Below are 17,666 nucleotides of genomic sequence, written 5' to 3'. Positions count from 1 at the left end.
TGGTTTCATGCGACATACTATTTGTTAACATAGTCCTTCATAATTCATTTTAGCGTTTTATCTGTGGAAAAAAACTGAACAGAAAGCTGCTTAAACCAACTGTGTGATAGTGGTTATTAATCTACTCTATATACCTTTAAGAGTTTTAGTAAGATATAAAAGAAGACTGTTCCATAAGTAAGATCTGATAACTTGACGTACTGTATGTGATACACAATGATTTATATACTTTAAATACTTTATACAGTAATAATTCCATTTCCATAATAGTGTGTTTAATTTATTCTTACTGTATTTTTGTTATTAGATAAATCCTTACTGTTGCTTGTACAAATATTCAGCAGAGAGAGTTGGGTGAAATACATGCAACAGAGGTCTTCCCCAGCTCAAACGAGGATGTAGAAGTCATACTCAACCCCTACATATGGGGGATGCCCCGTATTTTAGGGGTCCACTTCCATTTGAATGCATTTAAAAAACGTGCCATTTGTCCTCAAATTTAATATATATACTGCATATCTGACTGGAGCCCTGCAATAGACTTGCGACCTGTCCAGGGTGTACCCCACCTCTCGCCCAATGACAGCTGGGATAGACTCCAGCCCCCCTGTGACCCTCCAGAGGACAAGCAAAATTACAATTGCAGAAAATGAATGAATGAATATTTGACTGAGATAATTTCTGTTTAACAGGACGCAGAAACAGTTGTGTAAATTAAACGTGAAAGGAAGATGTGGCACAGAGAAGACTTCCAACGTTACAATGTTTATGGATCACCTGTACATGAAATAGGAGTTTTTTTTATTACAGATAACTCTATTGTGCAGTTAGATTACACTCTGCTCTTTCGACAAATTTGAACCTCTGAAGTCCAGATCAATCAGATTCCAAATGAATATCCGATATACATAAAAATACCTTGGCCCAGTTTTGTGTATCAGATTTTAAATGGGTGCAAGTAAATTAGAAAAAGGTAAAAAGAACAGAGAAACATGAAAGTAAGGCAGTCACTGCGAGTAAATGTGCTTCCAGGCTGCAGTTCTCTCTTCAGTCAAAAGGGAGCACTTTTCATCCACTTAAAGGAGCTTGGTGAAGCACTGCCCTCTCACTCCCGGCCTCTGTTAGTCTCGATCTCAAATTGTTTGTTCTCTCACCCTGTCTCTGTCTCTTTCCCCTTTCTCTCCGAGCCCTTTATGCCTTCTCCTTTTAGTTCCTCTTTCTGCTACCGTCTTTGCTCTTTCTCTGTCTGTTTTATCTCCGTCTCTTGCAGACTCAACCGATTCCCATCACACAAAAGGAAAGGTTCTCATGTGTCATAGTAACATGGACAGCATCCTTGACCTGTGTACGAGTCTTTGTATCTATGAGTTCTTTCATAAACTGGGCTGCAGTAAATACCAACAGTGTATTCAGTTGTACATACTGTTTGTTCAGTTGTAACGCACATTATGCGACATTAGAAACCAGTTATCATCATCATAATATTATTTTTTATTGGTTTCAAATTATGTTACTGTAAAAAAAAATTAAATAGAAACATTCTAATTTAAATGTCACTGCTGATGACGTTTAAATATACTGGCTACGTATCTGTGCAAGAGAAAGTGTGTTCCCTCTCACCATTCGGAGTGTCAGGAGGAGTCCAGCTGACGTTGAGTGCACGTGGGGACAAAGGGGTGACCAGCGGTGCAGAGACATTCTCTGGGGTGCTCTCCTCAGTTTGAGCCTGGCTGGGGGGGCTTAATGTACAGCCGCCTCCTGTGCAGGCCTGACATGCACGGACATGAATGTGATGACGCAAATTTAAAATGAAATAATAACGATCAAATTAAAAAAGAAAAAAAGAAAAAAAAAAAAGAATAAAGGCTTAAGGCACTCACAGCCACAGTGACGGTGTAAGCTGTTCCTGGAGTGAGGTTGCGGAGTGTGTGGTCTTCAAAAAGTTCTGAGCTGTTATAGGCCAACACAGGCAGGGCACCGTCACGTGACAGGAAGATGGAATAAAACTCCAAAACGCCGTTTATCTGAGAGGGACGTGACCACCTCGAAAAGAAGAGAAAAATAAAATAATTAACCACCAGAACATCTCTTCCCATTATAGAGACAACATGTGTTACACTATATTTATCACGATAGCAACAGTATCCACTTAACATTCAAATTCAATATTAAGCCAATGTTATTAAGAAACCAAATCTACCCATTTTTTCCTATTAAAGAAAATGTTTCCTGTTTAATTAAGGTCTGACAGAATTCAAGATTCTCTACCTCAGAACTCTAATTGGCTGAAAAAACCGCAAAAGAGTCAGTCCACTGCTTCGGATGATATATTTCCTCATTGTGATGCAAGCGGCCTGTGTAGTTAAGTCACTGAAGTGCAAATGTAAATGAGTTGTATTTTATATTAACATTAGAATAGTATGATGAAATATTTTACATTTATTCATACATAGCTGCCCTCTTCTCCTTCAGTGCCTGCTAGATTGTTTCAAGTATTCTATATATTAAGATCATCGATGGCTGGAAAGCCATCAGTTGCATGCACCAGCTTCTTTATTATGTGAAACTTTGGAAAATATTCTATTATTTCTAAGTGTGCACAGTATAGTAATAGTGCGTGCACAGGTTTGTACAAAGGCTCCTTTAAGAAAGGTTAAAAAAAAATTGTGAGAAACATGGAATGAAGTTTAAAGTGTAAAATGTGTGCTTCTTTGTCGCTCCTTTTGTTCAATCAGGAAATCACACTGGTGCGTGCTTTTATCACTGTGTTTCCATCAGCAAACAGGTGAAATCAAAATGCAAAGCTGCGCTGCCTTATACAAGAGACACACAGTTTAATTTGTCAGGTGGAGGTTTCTCCTTTTTTATATTTAGAGCAGGAAGGTCATCCCCACCAGAGAGAGGGAAGAGACCAGAGACAATATTCATGAATATGTTGGTGTAATAAATTGTCAAAAAAGAGGGAGGCCAATACAGTAAAGAAGAAGTTTCAAGAAACTGTTTTTGTCTAATTAAACACGCATTGTTTAATTGATGCTACATTTTACTGTTGTTATTATGTTTTCCACTGTCCTTATAAAGATGATGTCATTCGTACTTATACATGATGGTGAGATGTTAAATGTCTGACATCGGTCTGATGGAGTTTCTGATTATAAGGATTTTTAGAAAAACACTTGAGGTAAATAGGTTGTGAACAGTGGAACACCAAATATTTTAAATATTAATTGTTCTGCAATTCTAACAAATTCCCGAGAGTTGTCCAACCCTCCTGGCATGGTAGCAGAGGGAGGCCATTTTAAAAAGTGATGGATTCCCTTCTTGGTTACTCCCATTAGAAGCCAGTTTTTGAATGACTGATGAGTGTGTGTTAGCACACAATTAGCCACCCTGGCTAATCTATCACATCTATTATAAGATTTATATGCTGTCGATTGGCAGTGTGATGTATGTCCACTTTTGAAAATCTAAATCAAAGGGGAGTTGTAATAATCTGTAACATAATTCACCGCGGTAATGGTTTTAGAAAACCATTGGTTTTAAAAGTGTGAAGCAGGGTGTGCTTTCACAGAACGTTAAATGTTAAGGCTTGAGATCTGCATCACAGTCAAACTGCCTTCAGCAACGTCTTTCTGTCTTTCTCAACATTGCACACTCAATTCAACAGCATCAGCGGCATCAAATAGTCACTAATAATAATGGAATAAAAATCCAATCCCAATGCAGATTTACCTCGGTTTGTTTTAGTTTATCCTTCTGACTCTGTCCTGAACACATCAAGTCTCATCAGGTTTTCAATGTAGTATTCCTGTGTTCCTGCATCTACTTGTTTGTGTATGAATGTGTTTTATTGTGAGGGCAGGGAATAAATCTGCTGGTATTATTTTTATTTATATCCTGAAGCCTACCTCAACCTTTCTCAGCATCTCTCAGCCTGAGCCTCTCACATACTTTATGCCATTTCCTTTTAGACATTTTTCAGACATTTTGTACCAAGATTCCTTCCTTTAAATCTTTCAACACTTCTCTTGCCCACTTTCTCTTTGTCTCTCTTCACACTTTTCTTATTTGTTCTCTCTCTCTTTCTGTCTCCCATTGTCTCCACTTTTCCCACAGACAACACGGCGGTATTGACCAGGTATGATCTCTCAACCTCTCCCTATTACCAATCTGCTAACAAGGCAATACGCAACCTTCCCACACCTGGTGAATATGTTGCTCAAAGGCTTTTTAAAGACTCAAGATATGATGGTATTTCCCTGTTCTACAGACAGGAGTACTCTTGTGGTTGATGTATTACATCTTTACACATTTCATTTTAGTGCTGTCTAGAGACTACATATGCATGTGTACAAACTTTTACAAGAGCCTGCACAAGATCTTTTGTAGGGGGAAAAAAAAACACTTGGCAGTACAACAACTCTGGTCCCTTTTGTAATGGAGTTATTTAAAATATTTGATACATGAAGCTGATAGAAACCTGTCTTCCATCGTCCCCTCTTTCTAGAGGTGAAAGGTCAGAAGACTATACTGGACAGTTAACACAACTGCTGAAGGCCAGACTCTGAATCGTTCTCTGTCCTTAAGAACTCAGGAAATACAAATAAATAGGAATAATACATCTTGACTTTGTATCATTTTTAACTAATCATTTTCAGGTATGTTAACAGACTTGCTTTTTCCACATTGTATTTTAGTCAGATTTGTACACCTGACCTACAGGCATAACATTATGAGCACCTTCCTAATATTAAGTAGGTCTCCCTTGTGCCTCCAAAATATTTGTGACTCATCAGAGAACGGACATGGGCCTTCTGAGGGTGTCCTGTGGTGTCTGGTAACAGAATGTTGTTAGTGGGGGAATTTGGGTCCTATGGGTTGAGGGGAGGGTCCTCTGTGGATCATCCCACAGATACTTGATCATTTTGGGATCTAGTGAATTTGGAGGCCAGGTCAACACCTTGTGGTGTTTTTGGAGTTGTTCCTAAACTGTTTTTGTGTCTGTGTCTATGTCAGGCTGTATCATGCTGGGGATGGCTTCTGTCATCAAGGAGTGCCATTGCTATGGGGTGGGGGTGCCTGGTCTGGTCTAGGTTGGCATGGTTGTGTGTTGGGTCATACAGCGTTATAAGCCAGAAATCAATGTACTGTGTGTGTTCCCCATCCCACTTGTGCTACATGAACCTATAACACTATTCTCTGCTGATGACAGTTCCGTGACTATATGTACAGTGTTTAGATAAGCAGAACACTTGTGAGAGCACACATACTCTACAAAAATAGTCCGGGAGTCCAGCAGGGTAAGAGTTGGTGCTTGTAGAGGCCCAGGAGGAAGCTGAGAGGTCAGCATTGTAACTTGTGAACTGTTGGTGCAGCCCGCTAAAGTGCATGCACTCAGTATCAAGACATGGGTGGTGTAGATACCAAGACCTGAAACACAAACAGAAGCATATATATAGAGAGATACAGAAAAATACACATAAACACAATAATCAGACCTTGAATTACACTATTAATTTATATCAAAAATGACTGGTGGTGTTTACATTTTTTTTTTCCTTGGAATATTTGTGATTGTTGCCCACCTGAGACTCATAACTTAGGTCTGTTAGCAACCAAATACTGACCTGTAACTGGAGGAATCTTTTTTTAATCCTGTTTTTCTACGTCAGTGAATGGTACTGTAACGCACCATTAATAGCCAAAGATGTTAAGACTGTTGACAGATTATATGTCAGCCCACATCCCCTGTTCAGAGAGAGGTTTTCCCATTTTACAAAGACGGGATCCTTTACTCTTCTTTCAAACTATCTGTCTTCTCTGGCTAAAATGTGTAAGGAGCTGTCCTCAAAGGAGTGTCCTTTGTCCTTCAGGTGTGGGTGGACAGCTGAATCCTGGCCTGAGCTGGATCTCCTGTGTTCAGTCAAGCGTTTGTGAATGGGTTGCATTTTGTTTCCTAATGTTTTTGCCAAGGTGTTTTGTCTTTGAGGTGTTCAAGTGTCCACCTCAGTGTGTTACTGGGTCTGAAGTGAACAGGGTGTGCCGCTTATAGAAAATTCTTCTGACTTTCTCCGATACTACAGCCACATAAGGGATTCTGTTCTCTGTCCATTCTGAGATATCTTTTTGTGCTTTTGTCAAAAGCCCAGTTTGGATATCCACATGTTCCGAGTATTTGTTTGATGTGTTATTGCTCCTTCTAATTACTCTGCTGTCCTTGTGGGTACAGCTTTGTTGAGGCTCCTGGCTTTGTCAGCATGCACTGTACAGTCTAAAAAGGCCAAATCACATAACTTGATGTTAGTGTCCACTGCATTGATGTGTTGTGTTAAAGCTTCCACCTCCTGTGTTTTAATTTTAACGCAGGTGTCGTCCACATACATGAACTCCAACTGCCCACCAGCCTTTAAGAACTGAAGAAGCTCTTTGGATGAGTGGTGAAGTGTCTTCAAGAGATCCTACAACTCCAGTTGCCCTTGTTTCAGCTTGTTTTTTTGGATATGCCATAATCTGGACAACTGAGAACCTTCCCAGACACCATTAACTCTTAAATCCCCTGATTTCTCCACCTCTCCCTCCTTTAAACACTGTAATGACTGTTATTCCTCTCTAAGTGTCTGTCTCTGTTTCAAAACTATTCTCCATCTGTCACAATATTGCAATCTCAGTCTCTGTAACAATCTATTCTTGCACATACTGTATAATTACTACGTCCATAATCCTCCCAATCACTGTGAACATCAGACACTCTGCATTATTAACCCAGCGTGGATGATATGTGCTCTCAAGCCTTCATTAACTTACAAAGACACAGACGTACACTGTTGGGCAGTGTGATGTTTAGCTCATCATTGTATGAGTGTGCGGGTAACATCAAACTAAGTCATAATCTATGAAATGTCATGTAGGATGACTCTCCTGAGTATGTGCTTGCGTGTGAGTTTGTGTACATGGTGTCTGTGTCTTGTGTCTTCTCTCTGTGCATCAGTTTGTGTGTATCTATTTGCATCCTGCTGCAGCGCTCTAGTCTCAGTGGTGTGACATGTATTTCATACCTTCTTTAGGTCTCTTTAGTGGGAGCTTTCAAAGCAAATTGTGTGTATGCATGTGCGCTAATGTTTAGTTTTCTTTGTTTCTCCGCCGCTTCATTTTCATGTGTGTGTGTTTAGCCTTCTTTTTCAAAGTGCTATTCCCTTGGTAAGGACTGAGACACTCTTTCCCCTTTCAAATGCTAATCCCCCACTCCATTTTGCTTTTCTTCACTCTTCCCGTTCTCTTTACACCGAGGCCCCATCGCTCCACAGTCACAGCTACTCTGTAGCACGCACAAACAAACACACACACATTTTCTCCTCTTTACCAGTGATCCTGTGTTGTCTGCTTTTCCCTCTGTAGACCATGTGGTTGTTGTGATAGAGGAGGTACTCTGTAATGCCTCCATTGGGCCTATCGTTGGAACAAAAAGCCAAATGAGGGCAATGTTGGGATGTTATATAATACAGGGAGTATTCTGACATTAAATGACAGTATACAGTGTGTTCAAGATGAAAAAAGGTATTGCAAATGGAACCGGACACTGTTCTTGCTGAACATTATGTTTATATGATTCAGTTTACTAAAACACATACATTATTCTCTAGTAAGAAAATGATACTGAAAACGTATGTAGAAATTAATTTATCATAACATGCAAGTAAATGTTCCATTATAGAGGATCAGGATTGCATTTACAAGTTACACATTATCAACAACTAACTTAATCAAGTAGTTTGGATGTGACAGCAAAGATAGGTGAGACACTGTAGTGTGTTACCTTGCGGGAGGTTCCCAGGAAACATTGAGAGCAGTGGGGGAAGCATCTGCCACTGGAGGAGAGACAGCATCTGGAGCTGAATTTGTAGGAAAAGAAAAATATATGTTAGGAAATGGAAGGAATTAGGAAAGTCCAGTCCTTTTCTCTAACACATACTAGAAAAACAAGAAAATTAGTCATTAATAGTGATGGGAACAGGTAACAGATTTTTATAAATATTAACATGTTAGTTAATCAAATGAATCAATTAATTAAACTGTTAAATTTATAGGACTGTAGCATCAAATGTGACAAATTAATAATTCATTGAATTTCATATGGCATAAAGACACAGACACAGCTTTCTGCAGCTGTTCCTGCTAAAAAGACGGTACACTGGAGAAGAAGAAATAAAAATTCATGACATTATGTTGAAGAATCTACGTGTACTGAAAGATTTGTGCATGTAAAAGACAAATATAGTTTTCTGCAATAGAGTTTTAAACAGTTTCTTCCAGTCTGACTAACACGGTTCCCTGTCTTAAGTGTGCTCGGTGAGAATCAATACAGTAATCTGTTTTTTCCTTTTACTTTGGATTGATTTTTGCTGTCTCTGTACTGACCCCTGCCGTCACATTATCTCCCCAACAAGGCCAGTTAGTCCAACACAGATTAATGTAGTGACTAAGGTATGAAGAATAATCTTTTCCTCTTCACTTTCTTCTTTTCTTCTGCTCTTTCCTTCATGACGTCCCAGATGAGAAATATGCAAATATGTGCCATTTGTCTTTTCTGTGCTATCATTTCTCTTTTTACATCCATTCTACGTTCCTGCTTTTGTTTATTCAGTTCTGGATTGTCCTTCTTTCTTGTCTGGCCGCTCCTCTTCTCTCTTCTTAAGAGCCAAACATCTCATTATGGAGACGGCATGAGAGTGTCTAAGTGTGTTTAGAAGTGTCTCTGTGTGTCCACGTGCAGAAACAGTCCTAAATTAACCTCACTGGTAGGCACAGAGACAAATAGACGTTCTATTCATGAGTGGATGGGTGTGTGTGTGTGTGTGTGTGTGTGTGATTGTTACCTTCCTCCGGGGTTGTGAGACTTGATCTCAAATCATCATCATCACCGCTGTCATTGTAAAGGCTCTCGGTGCAGCTAACAGGAGTACAGGCACTTACAGTGACAATGTACCGAGTGGATGGAGTGAGACCTGACAGCACACCTAGAGCATGAACACGACAAGAGATGAAGCTAAACAGAGAACACCCACCGAGGGGATTTTATAAAATAAATAATAACTTTGAAAGATGACCACTTGCTAAGACACCACTTTGCCAAATCAGCTATATGTCTCAGTTCGCATTAACAATATATACATGGGTCTGTCAGTGCTGTTTTAAGGATGACTTGAAAAATGGGAACCTTTTAACATCTCTGTGGTTAAAGCCATGTCTTACCCAACAAAATGAACAAACCTTTGTGAAACCTTTATTTGTGACATCTACATTAAAGCACAAATTCAGGGAGGAAGGCTTGTCAGGAAGATACAGTCAGAGCACATGATACAGACTGGGTGTACGGTCTTGTTTAAAGGCCCAACAGCGTCAGACTGGTGATGATGGGACAGAAAACCTGACAATCCGATGTCCAAGAGCCTAAACCACTGAGCACCCACGGCCATCAAATACCTTTTACTGACTCTTTAGTTGTGTTCAGTGCGTTTCTGAAGTCTGTATCAATATGCTTCATCAGTGCGATTTGAATTCTCCACTTGCTTCTATGTGTTGCTGTTGCTAAGCAAATTTGCTGTGTTTGGCAAACAACGAGAGTCTATTCTAATTGTAAAGCTTCAGTCGTCTCTCTCTGATGTTTTTTTGTCCTAGCTGTCTTGGCCCTCTCCGCTGCTTTCTGTATTTCCTAAATCACTCTTTTACATCCCCCCTCCTCTCTTCCACCCCTTCCAACTCTCCCCACCTTCAGTGACCAATCACTCTGTACTTGTCTCTCTTTCTCGCTCTCTCTACCTTTTGCAGTCTCTCACTGTTACCATGTCTTTTAATTCAATTAGGGGCCAGGGCCCCACTCCGTTGCCATTACACCCTCATTTGCTTTCTGTGTTTTTTAGCCATTGGTGTAATTCTGCAGTCAGGTGTCGAGGCCATCATAAATTAAGAAGAAGCCTTATCACGCTGGACTTAATGTCTGGCAAAGAGAAGGAGGGAGGGAATGAGGAGGAGCCAAAGAGACACGGAGGAAGACAGAGACAGGGAGCTCATCTTCATATTTGCCTAGAGACATGGTAGACTGGAAAAAGGGGGGACGAATAGCAGCAGCGGAAGCAGACATCATCATCATAAAAGAGGAAGAGAGGAAAGAATGAAAAGTGAGCAACAGAGAAAGAGAGAGAGAGAAAGGGAGCGATGCCAGGCTATGACATCATTGGGGTAGTCCTGAGTGTCTTGTTCCAAATGGAGACAGTCTCCTAAAGCTGGGGACTAGCCAAGGAGACATTAACAGGGTTGCCTGGGACAGTGTGCGTGTATGTGTGTTTGTATTTAAGATGGGACGGAAGTAAGTGAAAAAGGCAGTGAAAATGTGTTTTCAGTAAGAACCAAAATGTCCACGCAGGTTTCACAAGAATGCAGCAGGAAAGTCAAATGGAACCAGTACAAGAGGTAAAAAGGATTGCAAGGAGTGAAAAAAAGTTAAATCACACAACATAAAGTATATTTTACCTGTGAAATTTCCATTAGCCAGGTATGTGGTTTTGATAGGTGGTACTTCCGGATGGTCACTGTTGTAGGCCTTCAGCTCATATCTGTCAATGAGCCCTCTGAAGTCACCAGTGGGTGGCACCCAGCTCACCTTGGCACTGAAGCCGCTGAAGCTCTGCACCGTCGTAGGGGGTGGTATAGACCGAGGAACTAGAGATGAGAAAGAAGGAGGCAAAATGAGAGGAGAGGAGAAGAGAAAAAAAAAAAAACGATATGGTGGAAACTAATAAAACAACTACATGTGATATTTTAAAGCAATACATAATACACCAAATAAAAGAATCAAAGAATGACAGAAAAAAATAAAAGAGTTTATAAAAGAGAAACAAGTGTCTGAACAAATATAAAAAATTAAAGTTAAATGGGAAAATATACATGATAAAAAGCAAAACAACAGGTCAGGAGCACATGAGATTAAAGAAAAAGCATTCCCCATCTCTCTGTGTTTTAATAGGCCCAGTAAATCATACCTCACCATTAGCATAAATAGTATTTATGAGAGCAGTAACTTTTTCAGCACTGATTTAATACAGGCGGCCATTCATTCTGGGCCATATTTCAAAGCAATCAGCCTCCCTCCTTCTCTGTAGCACTCCCCTTATTTCTCCCTCTGACACCATCAGCAGCAGGATGGCCCATCTCCCCCCTCCTTCTCTGTCTCTGTCGATCTTACTGCCTCGCAACCACCTTTGTTTTCTGTCTACATTGATCTTTTCATCTTCCTTTACATCTGTCCCCAACCCACACTAAACTGGGACTTAGTCCTTGGATAAGCAGACCGTCAGTGCAAACTCTTTAAACACAAGGGGAACAGAGACAAATGATAGATTCACATTTAAAGACCTTGCCATTCTGTGTACAATTTCTTAATAAATGCCATCAACCTTTTGTCTTCAACTGATCTCATTCAATTGAGAATTTAGCTGCGATGTTCTTTTGGTTTAGTCTGAGTCATAAAACAGCACAGAACTGAGGAGTTGCGTCATGCTCTATTTCCTGTGACCATTTTGTTTTTATTCAGCCAGTCATTAATTTCCTTTTTCCTTGCTTCCTTTCTCACCTTACCTCTCAATTTCAACCACTGCTATGCCTTCTAGTTTTAATGTTTTCTCTTCTTCCCTTCATTACACACTCACCTTGAATATTTTTCCATTTCCAATATCTTCCCTTCTTGTGTCCATTCCTTTCGTTCTTACAATTTTTGACTCCTTGCACTTCAACCCCCCCTTCAGTTTTTAATGTTTTAGCACTTCCTCCCTCCCTCTCATCCATAGCTCTCTCCAGCCATAGCATGGCGTACTGAGACCTACCACTGTATCGTTCACTACTAACGAGCAGCTTTATATTACACAAGGGACCACACAGGCCATTCTGGGTTAACAGCCTTTTACTGTGATGCCCTTTATAGAGGCCTTATCAATCTCTCATACCGCCAGGCACATGTAATATCACTGGCTTTGGATAAGTCTCACATACTGTACAAGATAGGGCTGCTTTAACATGCAAAATGTCTTAAGATTAAAGAGAAACAAAATCAACAAAGGGAATGGACTGTATACTACGTGTTGAAAAATATGTGAGTGAACCCCAATTAGAGCACATTAAACATTTTGTTTGCAAGTTTTCTAATCCCACAACAAACACACACATACACACACACGTGTATTATTGTTATCATCATCATATCTGTCTGTTCTCAGATAATACACACACATACCTTTGCCTCGGCTGCGCCCCCTCTGCCACGGTCCTGCTGCCCAGCCTCCTGCAGCCAAGGCCACATATCGGTACAAGTACTCTAAAAAGAAAAGTGTGTGCATTTGTTTGCACATACATAAGAGAAAAGGGTTTGGGGTACACATGAGACAAGGGAGATGCAGATGAAACACATTAGTTGAGAATGTATTTCAGTGCTCACAAAACATGTACCATGCTTTCTCAGCAACAATGTTATAACCAGAAGCAAAAATATACATGGACGTATAATGTTGCAGAATAAAGTGTAAAGTACATACAGTATGTGTGTATTAACCCAGTATGATATACCAGTAAGTACTACATATAGTAGTATAGTAATGACACTGTTGAAACATAGGCTTGTTTATTAAATGTCCTTTTGACTGTCTGACAGGAGCATCAGTGTAACATCCTGTGTTTGAGGAAGGTTCATTACTGAAGTGTTTCCAAAGTGATTTATAGTGTATTAGTGAAGTGTTATGCACAGTAATATTTTGTTACCAGTGAAAGGCTGCAGACTAGAATCTGTTGCTTGTGTTGTTTTCCCACTATGCACCAGCACTGAATCATTTCCTCTGCAGTTGTACCGACTTTCGCTGGTAGGACAGCCATCTAAGTAGACTCTTACAGAACGACGTGAGGCAACAGAGAGATTAACACTTTGACTGAGAGGAGGGCTTCTTTCATCACTTCGTATTGTAAGACCCCTTATGCAACCTCCTAGGCCTGTGAAAGGGAGGAGAGGAGAAAGAGAGTAGAAAGGAAAAAATGAGAAAGAGAGAATAGAGGTCAAACGAAGAGAGAAAAGTTCCTCTTATTCATGTGAAAACTGTTGCAGTTCGCACTTTTCATTGTTTAAATAGCCATGATTGTCCTCGACTTGCATATTGAGCCTCATACATCAAATTCATTTTTGTGACACACAATTAAGCCACCAATATACTTGAAAGTAAGTTGAATTTATTATATTATTATTATGTTTTAGTTCATTGTCAGCAAACACAATATATTCACTATGATCCTTGGTCAGTTCATTTAAAGCTTCTCTTGACAGACAACTGAAGCAAACAGTCTGCAAACACTTATACTCTCAATTATTTAACACCTAAGAAGAAAACTAAAAATAGAGGCTATTAAGGAAGTTAATGACAGGCAGCAGGAAATGGGGGACATGCAAACACTATACAGTATATCTCACCGTGTTTGTGACTTCGGCTGCCCAGTGCAGGATGCATGAGCTCTGCTGGCACGCCCCCCAAGTATAACGGTGAATCAACTCTCAGCCTCGCTGCTCCTCCCACTCCCCTTGTTTCCTCTGCCCAGTCATTGACTTCAGCAGAGATGAGGGAGCCGCGTTTTGCCAATGACAACTGTTTCCAGTCTCCATCGCAGTAGCTAAGCCCCACCCACATGCTGAGTTCAATCACATGACCTTCAGAGGAAAGAACGAAGGACAGGAGCCCGGCTTCAAGCTCCACCTAAAACACATAACAATAAACAAATTCAGTTCAGTATTTTTTATTTAGGATCACAAATTTTAAATATGTTTCTTTGCGTACCAGCATAAACTCTTGAGTTTGCGTGTTGTATGTAAAGAGCAAAAGCGCATTGAGTTGGTCTGTTCTGAATTCCATAGAAATGTCAAAGTCCTGTCCTCCACTGAAGAAACCTGAGCCCAACTCCAAGTAACCTGAAACAAAGAGGAAAGACTAATGCATGACATTTTTTCCGGGAGAACATGCATCAACATTAAAATGTGTAACATTTTTTAAGTGTTAAAATGTGCCATCATACGTTCAAGTAACAGGCAAATAACAGATTGGATGAGCAGTAGTAGAGGAAATGTACACTAATGACCCTGATCTTTCACACAGAGGCCAATTAACATATCATCATATTTATCAACATGAAACAGTCTCATTAAGACCAACATCAGCACCAAGCATCTTATTAAGATATACGGGGATGCCACTGTATTAGCGCTACTGAAAATAACTGAAAGTTGGCTCTGAACACAGCTTGAAACTTTACATGGCTTTTTGTTTCTGCTGCTGTTCTATTATACTGTATATTACAATGTTTATGTATCACTTTATTATGAATTGTGCAATGGTTGCACATAATCTCCAGTAATGTCCATAAATAAAGAAACAGTCAATAAGAATCTACCATGACCCAGGAAATGGGCTCCTTCCATTGTCTGAAGAGGACATCCTTCCCAGCTTTCATACACTGCTGACTTCTTTGTGGCCTTTGTCCAGTCCAGAAGTTGCCATTCCTCTGAGGGGCTGTCAGCCATCTTAAAACTCACATCTCTGAGGCAACCAGAGAAGCCCCGTTGCACCAGCTGGGCCTCTCCTGGGAGGACAGAGAAGAATAAAAAACAAGAATTTTGCTTGGCAGTGGCAATTGTATGGAGCCTGTGAGACCTAAATGCACTGCACTATGGGTTGAATGAAATGCACATCTGAAACACTTTATTTGAAAAACTGATTTGAAAAACAAAAATACATATGCCGAAGCAATAAAACAAATAAAAACATTAAAACAACAAAGCTCAACTAGCAAAAACTTACCTTTTCCACATGTACAGGAAATAAAGTCTGCTCACTTGAGGTGTGGCTCCTGCATTTGCATTTTCCATTAATGAGTTTGTGTTTTTGGAATTTGCAAAGCATTTCGGATATGCATTTCATTTTATGACGGCAGGAAATCAGTTAAGTAGTAGTGAAGCTGGACCTCAATCAAGAGACAAAGGGTTACACTCCATGGATCTCAATCCTTTAATAAACTGTTCAGACCTTGCTTTTGGTTCTAATCTGGGCTATTCGATCGCAAGTGGCCAGCATACAAGACAGGCGTGACCACCCCCAGGATGCACCGAGATCATATTTGAGAGATCTGATCTCTGACTACATTAGGAGGTGGTCTGGGTTGCATGTGCCCGCACTGCTTTGGTAGTGTGAACGCAATGCATCCCTGCCTACATTCAACGAGGGTGCTCCTGCGTAAGCTGAGTTTTGCCTCCTTCATTCAGGAAAAAACACACTGCTGCTATTACTACTCATCGCCTAAAAATAAAAAAGCACCGTAAGTGATGTTTGTCTATTAGTAATGAGAGCCTTTTAAAATATTCTGCCCTTGTACTTGTACTTGTTAACTAACTAAAAAATAAATACATCTAAGTAAATGAAAGCATTAATATGAGTACACAAGTGTGATTTTGGGTTAATTATTGATGCATGTTGATGTATGAGGAGATTAAGTCCTTAATCACAGATTTTATTTACCTTTTTTACCAGAGATTACGGTGAGTATGAAAACTTTGTGTAAGTCATGACGCGCGCATAAAACAGCGCTGTCCTCGTTTCTGGAGCAGCGGTAGAGATCCATTAGAGACATCAGCTAATATTCCACTACGCCCCAGATGATGTTGGGGTTTATTTGCATACAGAGCGCGAAACCGTGATCGGATCTAGAGACGCATGTTTAATGCCAGGTCCAAACACAGGTACCTATAGCTGGTTACTCACAATTGGACTGCCCAGATCGGACCTTAATGCAAGGTCTGAACAGGCCCTATAACTGATAAGAACAGAGCACGCCTAGTACCACTGCCAGTTTTATGGAAAAAAGAGTTTAAAGAGTTGTTTTTAAACTCAACTTCCATCTTGGAGAAGGAGTATATACATTGACAAACAGACACGCAATGTTTCACCAACCAAATGCCAACCAAAAAACTGGTGGAGACTTACCTGAATCCTCTCTCAGTAGATTAAAATCTTCAGGTAGCCCTCCAATAAACACCCCTGAGTTCTCACCAATAATAGTACTGCCACTGGAAGCTGACGCAAGTCCTGGTGGTGGTAGTAGTAGAGGTGTTAAACGTTTCACAAGCAACGGAAAGTGTGGAATAAAGGGAGAGGTATAGTTTGAATATTAAAGAGCATTCAGGAACAAAAATTAACAGGACCCACTGCAATAAATTGAAAAACAATAAACGAAGGAGGGGAGTAAACTTTGTAAAAAAGACAGAAAGAAAAAGAGACACTAAAGAAGAGATACTAAAGAGGAGTGACACAAAAGAAGGGTTATACTAATGGAAATCTTTCCAGATTTACACAGGAAGAAAACATGAATAACGTATCTGAGAACAACTGAGGAACTTAAGTGTCTTCGTGCATGTGTGAAGCAGTATTTTTCTCATCATACACTGAATGGCTGGGATTAACCTAGCTAATACCTCCATGCGGAGCTGGGGGATTTACATACATAGAAGCACACACACACACACACACATATTATTGTTAGTCTATGCCCACGTGTACATCCTTGCTTGTGTAGATGAGCGTAATAAACTTACATTAACACTCACACACCCACACACAGAGCAGATACACACAGTGGTCAGTATGAATATGAGAAGAGTTACCTCGGTATTGATTGTTTACAACGATTGTTCCCACGGCCCCTCGCCGCGTTGCTGTGATGCTGTGCCACTGTCCATCATTGTAGCGGCGCCCCCCATCACCCTGTAAACTCACAGCCACTGCTGAGCCCTGCAAGACATAGAACCACAATGCATGCACAAATTTAAACACATATACACAGATCAGGCATAACATTATGACCACCTTCCTAATATTGTGTCGGTCTCCCATGTGCCTCCAAAATAGCTGTGACTCATCAGAGAATGGACACGGGCCTTCTGAGGGTGTCCTGTGGTGTCTGGCAACATAATGTTGTTAGTGGGGGCCTTTGGTTCCTATGGGTTAAGGGAGGGGCCTGTGTGGATCAGGCTTGTTCTAGTGCATCCCACAGATACTTGATCAGTTTGGGATCGAGAGAATTTGTTTTTTCAGTCATTTCTAAACTGTTTTTGTGTGTGTGCCTGTGTCAGGCTGCATCCTGCTGGGGATGGCTGCTGCCATCAAGGAGTGTCATTGCTTCAGGGTGGGGTTGCCTGGTCTGGTCTAGGTGGGTGGTACATGTCTAAGTAATATCCACATGAATGCCAGGTCCAGACATTTCTCCTGTGAATGGTTTTAATGTTATGGCTGATCTGTGTAAATTAATGGTGTGAAGACAGCCACTGACTCTTACTTCTTTCCTGACTCTGCCCATAGGTGTATGTGTCGTATAATAATCAGTAAAGTAAATCCATGACCCTTGGCTCAAAAGAGACAGTTTTCAAATCACAGTGCAATCAGGCATGCTTACTTACAATGATCACTTCAGCAAGGTTAGACATTAAGGATCTGTGACACACATGACACACACACACCAGCCTGGAAAGGACACGAACATGCACATATAATCATCAAAGTGTTGTTACAGGGCTTTTTGCGACCTATTAAGTATGA

At 40.4% G+C, this 17,666-nt stretch overlaps 1 protein-coding gene across 1 annotated transcript in view; it reads right to left on the bottom strand.

Annotated features, from left to right (window-relative positions):
* ush2a (Usher syndrome 2A (autosomal recessive, mild)) overlaps positions 1–17,666 on the bottom strand; it is a gene marked incomplete at its 3' end in the record, with an annotated part of 180,403 nt that overhangs the window by 89,995 nt on the left and 72,742 nt on the right. Inside the window, exons 30-43 of the mRNA XM_084541903.1 lie at positions 16,736–16,862; positions 16,059–16,160; positions 14,473–14,661; positions 13,863–13,993; positions 13,502–13,781; positions 12,805–13,029; positions 12,284–12,364; positions 10,528–10,716; positions 8,874–9,014; positions 7,814–7,889; positions 7,361–7,446; positions 5,271–5,430; positions 1,881–2,043; positions 1,621–1,768 (exon numbers count right to left, since the gene is read on the bottom strand). Of these exons, the coding sequence (XP_084398029.1) occupies positions 1,621–1,768; positions 1,881–2,043; positions 5,271–5,430; positions 7,361–7,446; positions 7,814–7,889; positions 8,874–9,014; positions 10,528–10,716; positions 12,284–12,364; positions 12,805–13,029; positions 13,502–13,781; positions 13,863–13,993; positions 14,473–14,661; positions 16,059–16,160; positions 16,736–16,862 (2,098 nt within the window). The remainder of the gene's footprint in view (positions 1–1,620; positions 1,769–1,880; positions 2,044–5,270; positions 5,431–7,360; positions 7,447–7,813; positions 7,890–8,873; positions 9,015–10,527; positions 10,717–12,283; positions 12,365–12,804; positions 13,030–13,501; positions 13,782–13,862; positions 13,994–14,472; positions 14,662–16,058; positions 16,161–16,735; positions 16,863–17,666) is intronic.

This window comes from Chelon labrosus, assembly GCF_963514085.1.
Source record: "Chelon labrosus genome assembly, chromosome: 3".
NCBI lineage: Eukaryota > Metazoa > Chordata > Actinopteri > Mugiliformes > Mugilidae > Chelon > Chelon labrosus.
The sequence above is the reverse complement of the archived record's forward strand: the minus strand, read 5'-3'. Positions and strand labels throughout refer to the sequence as shown.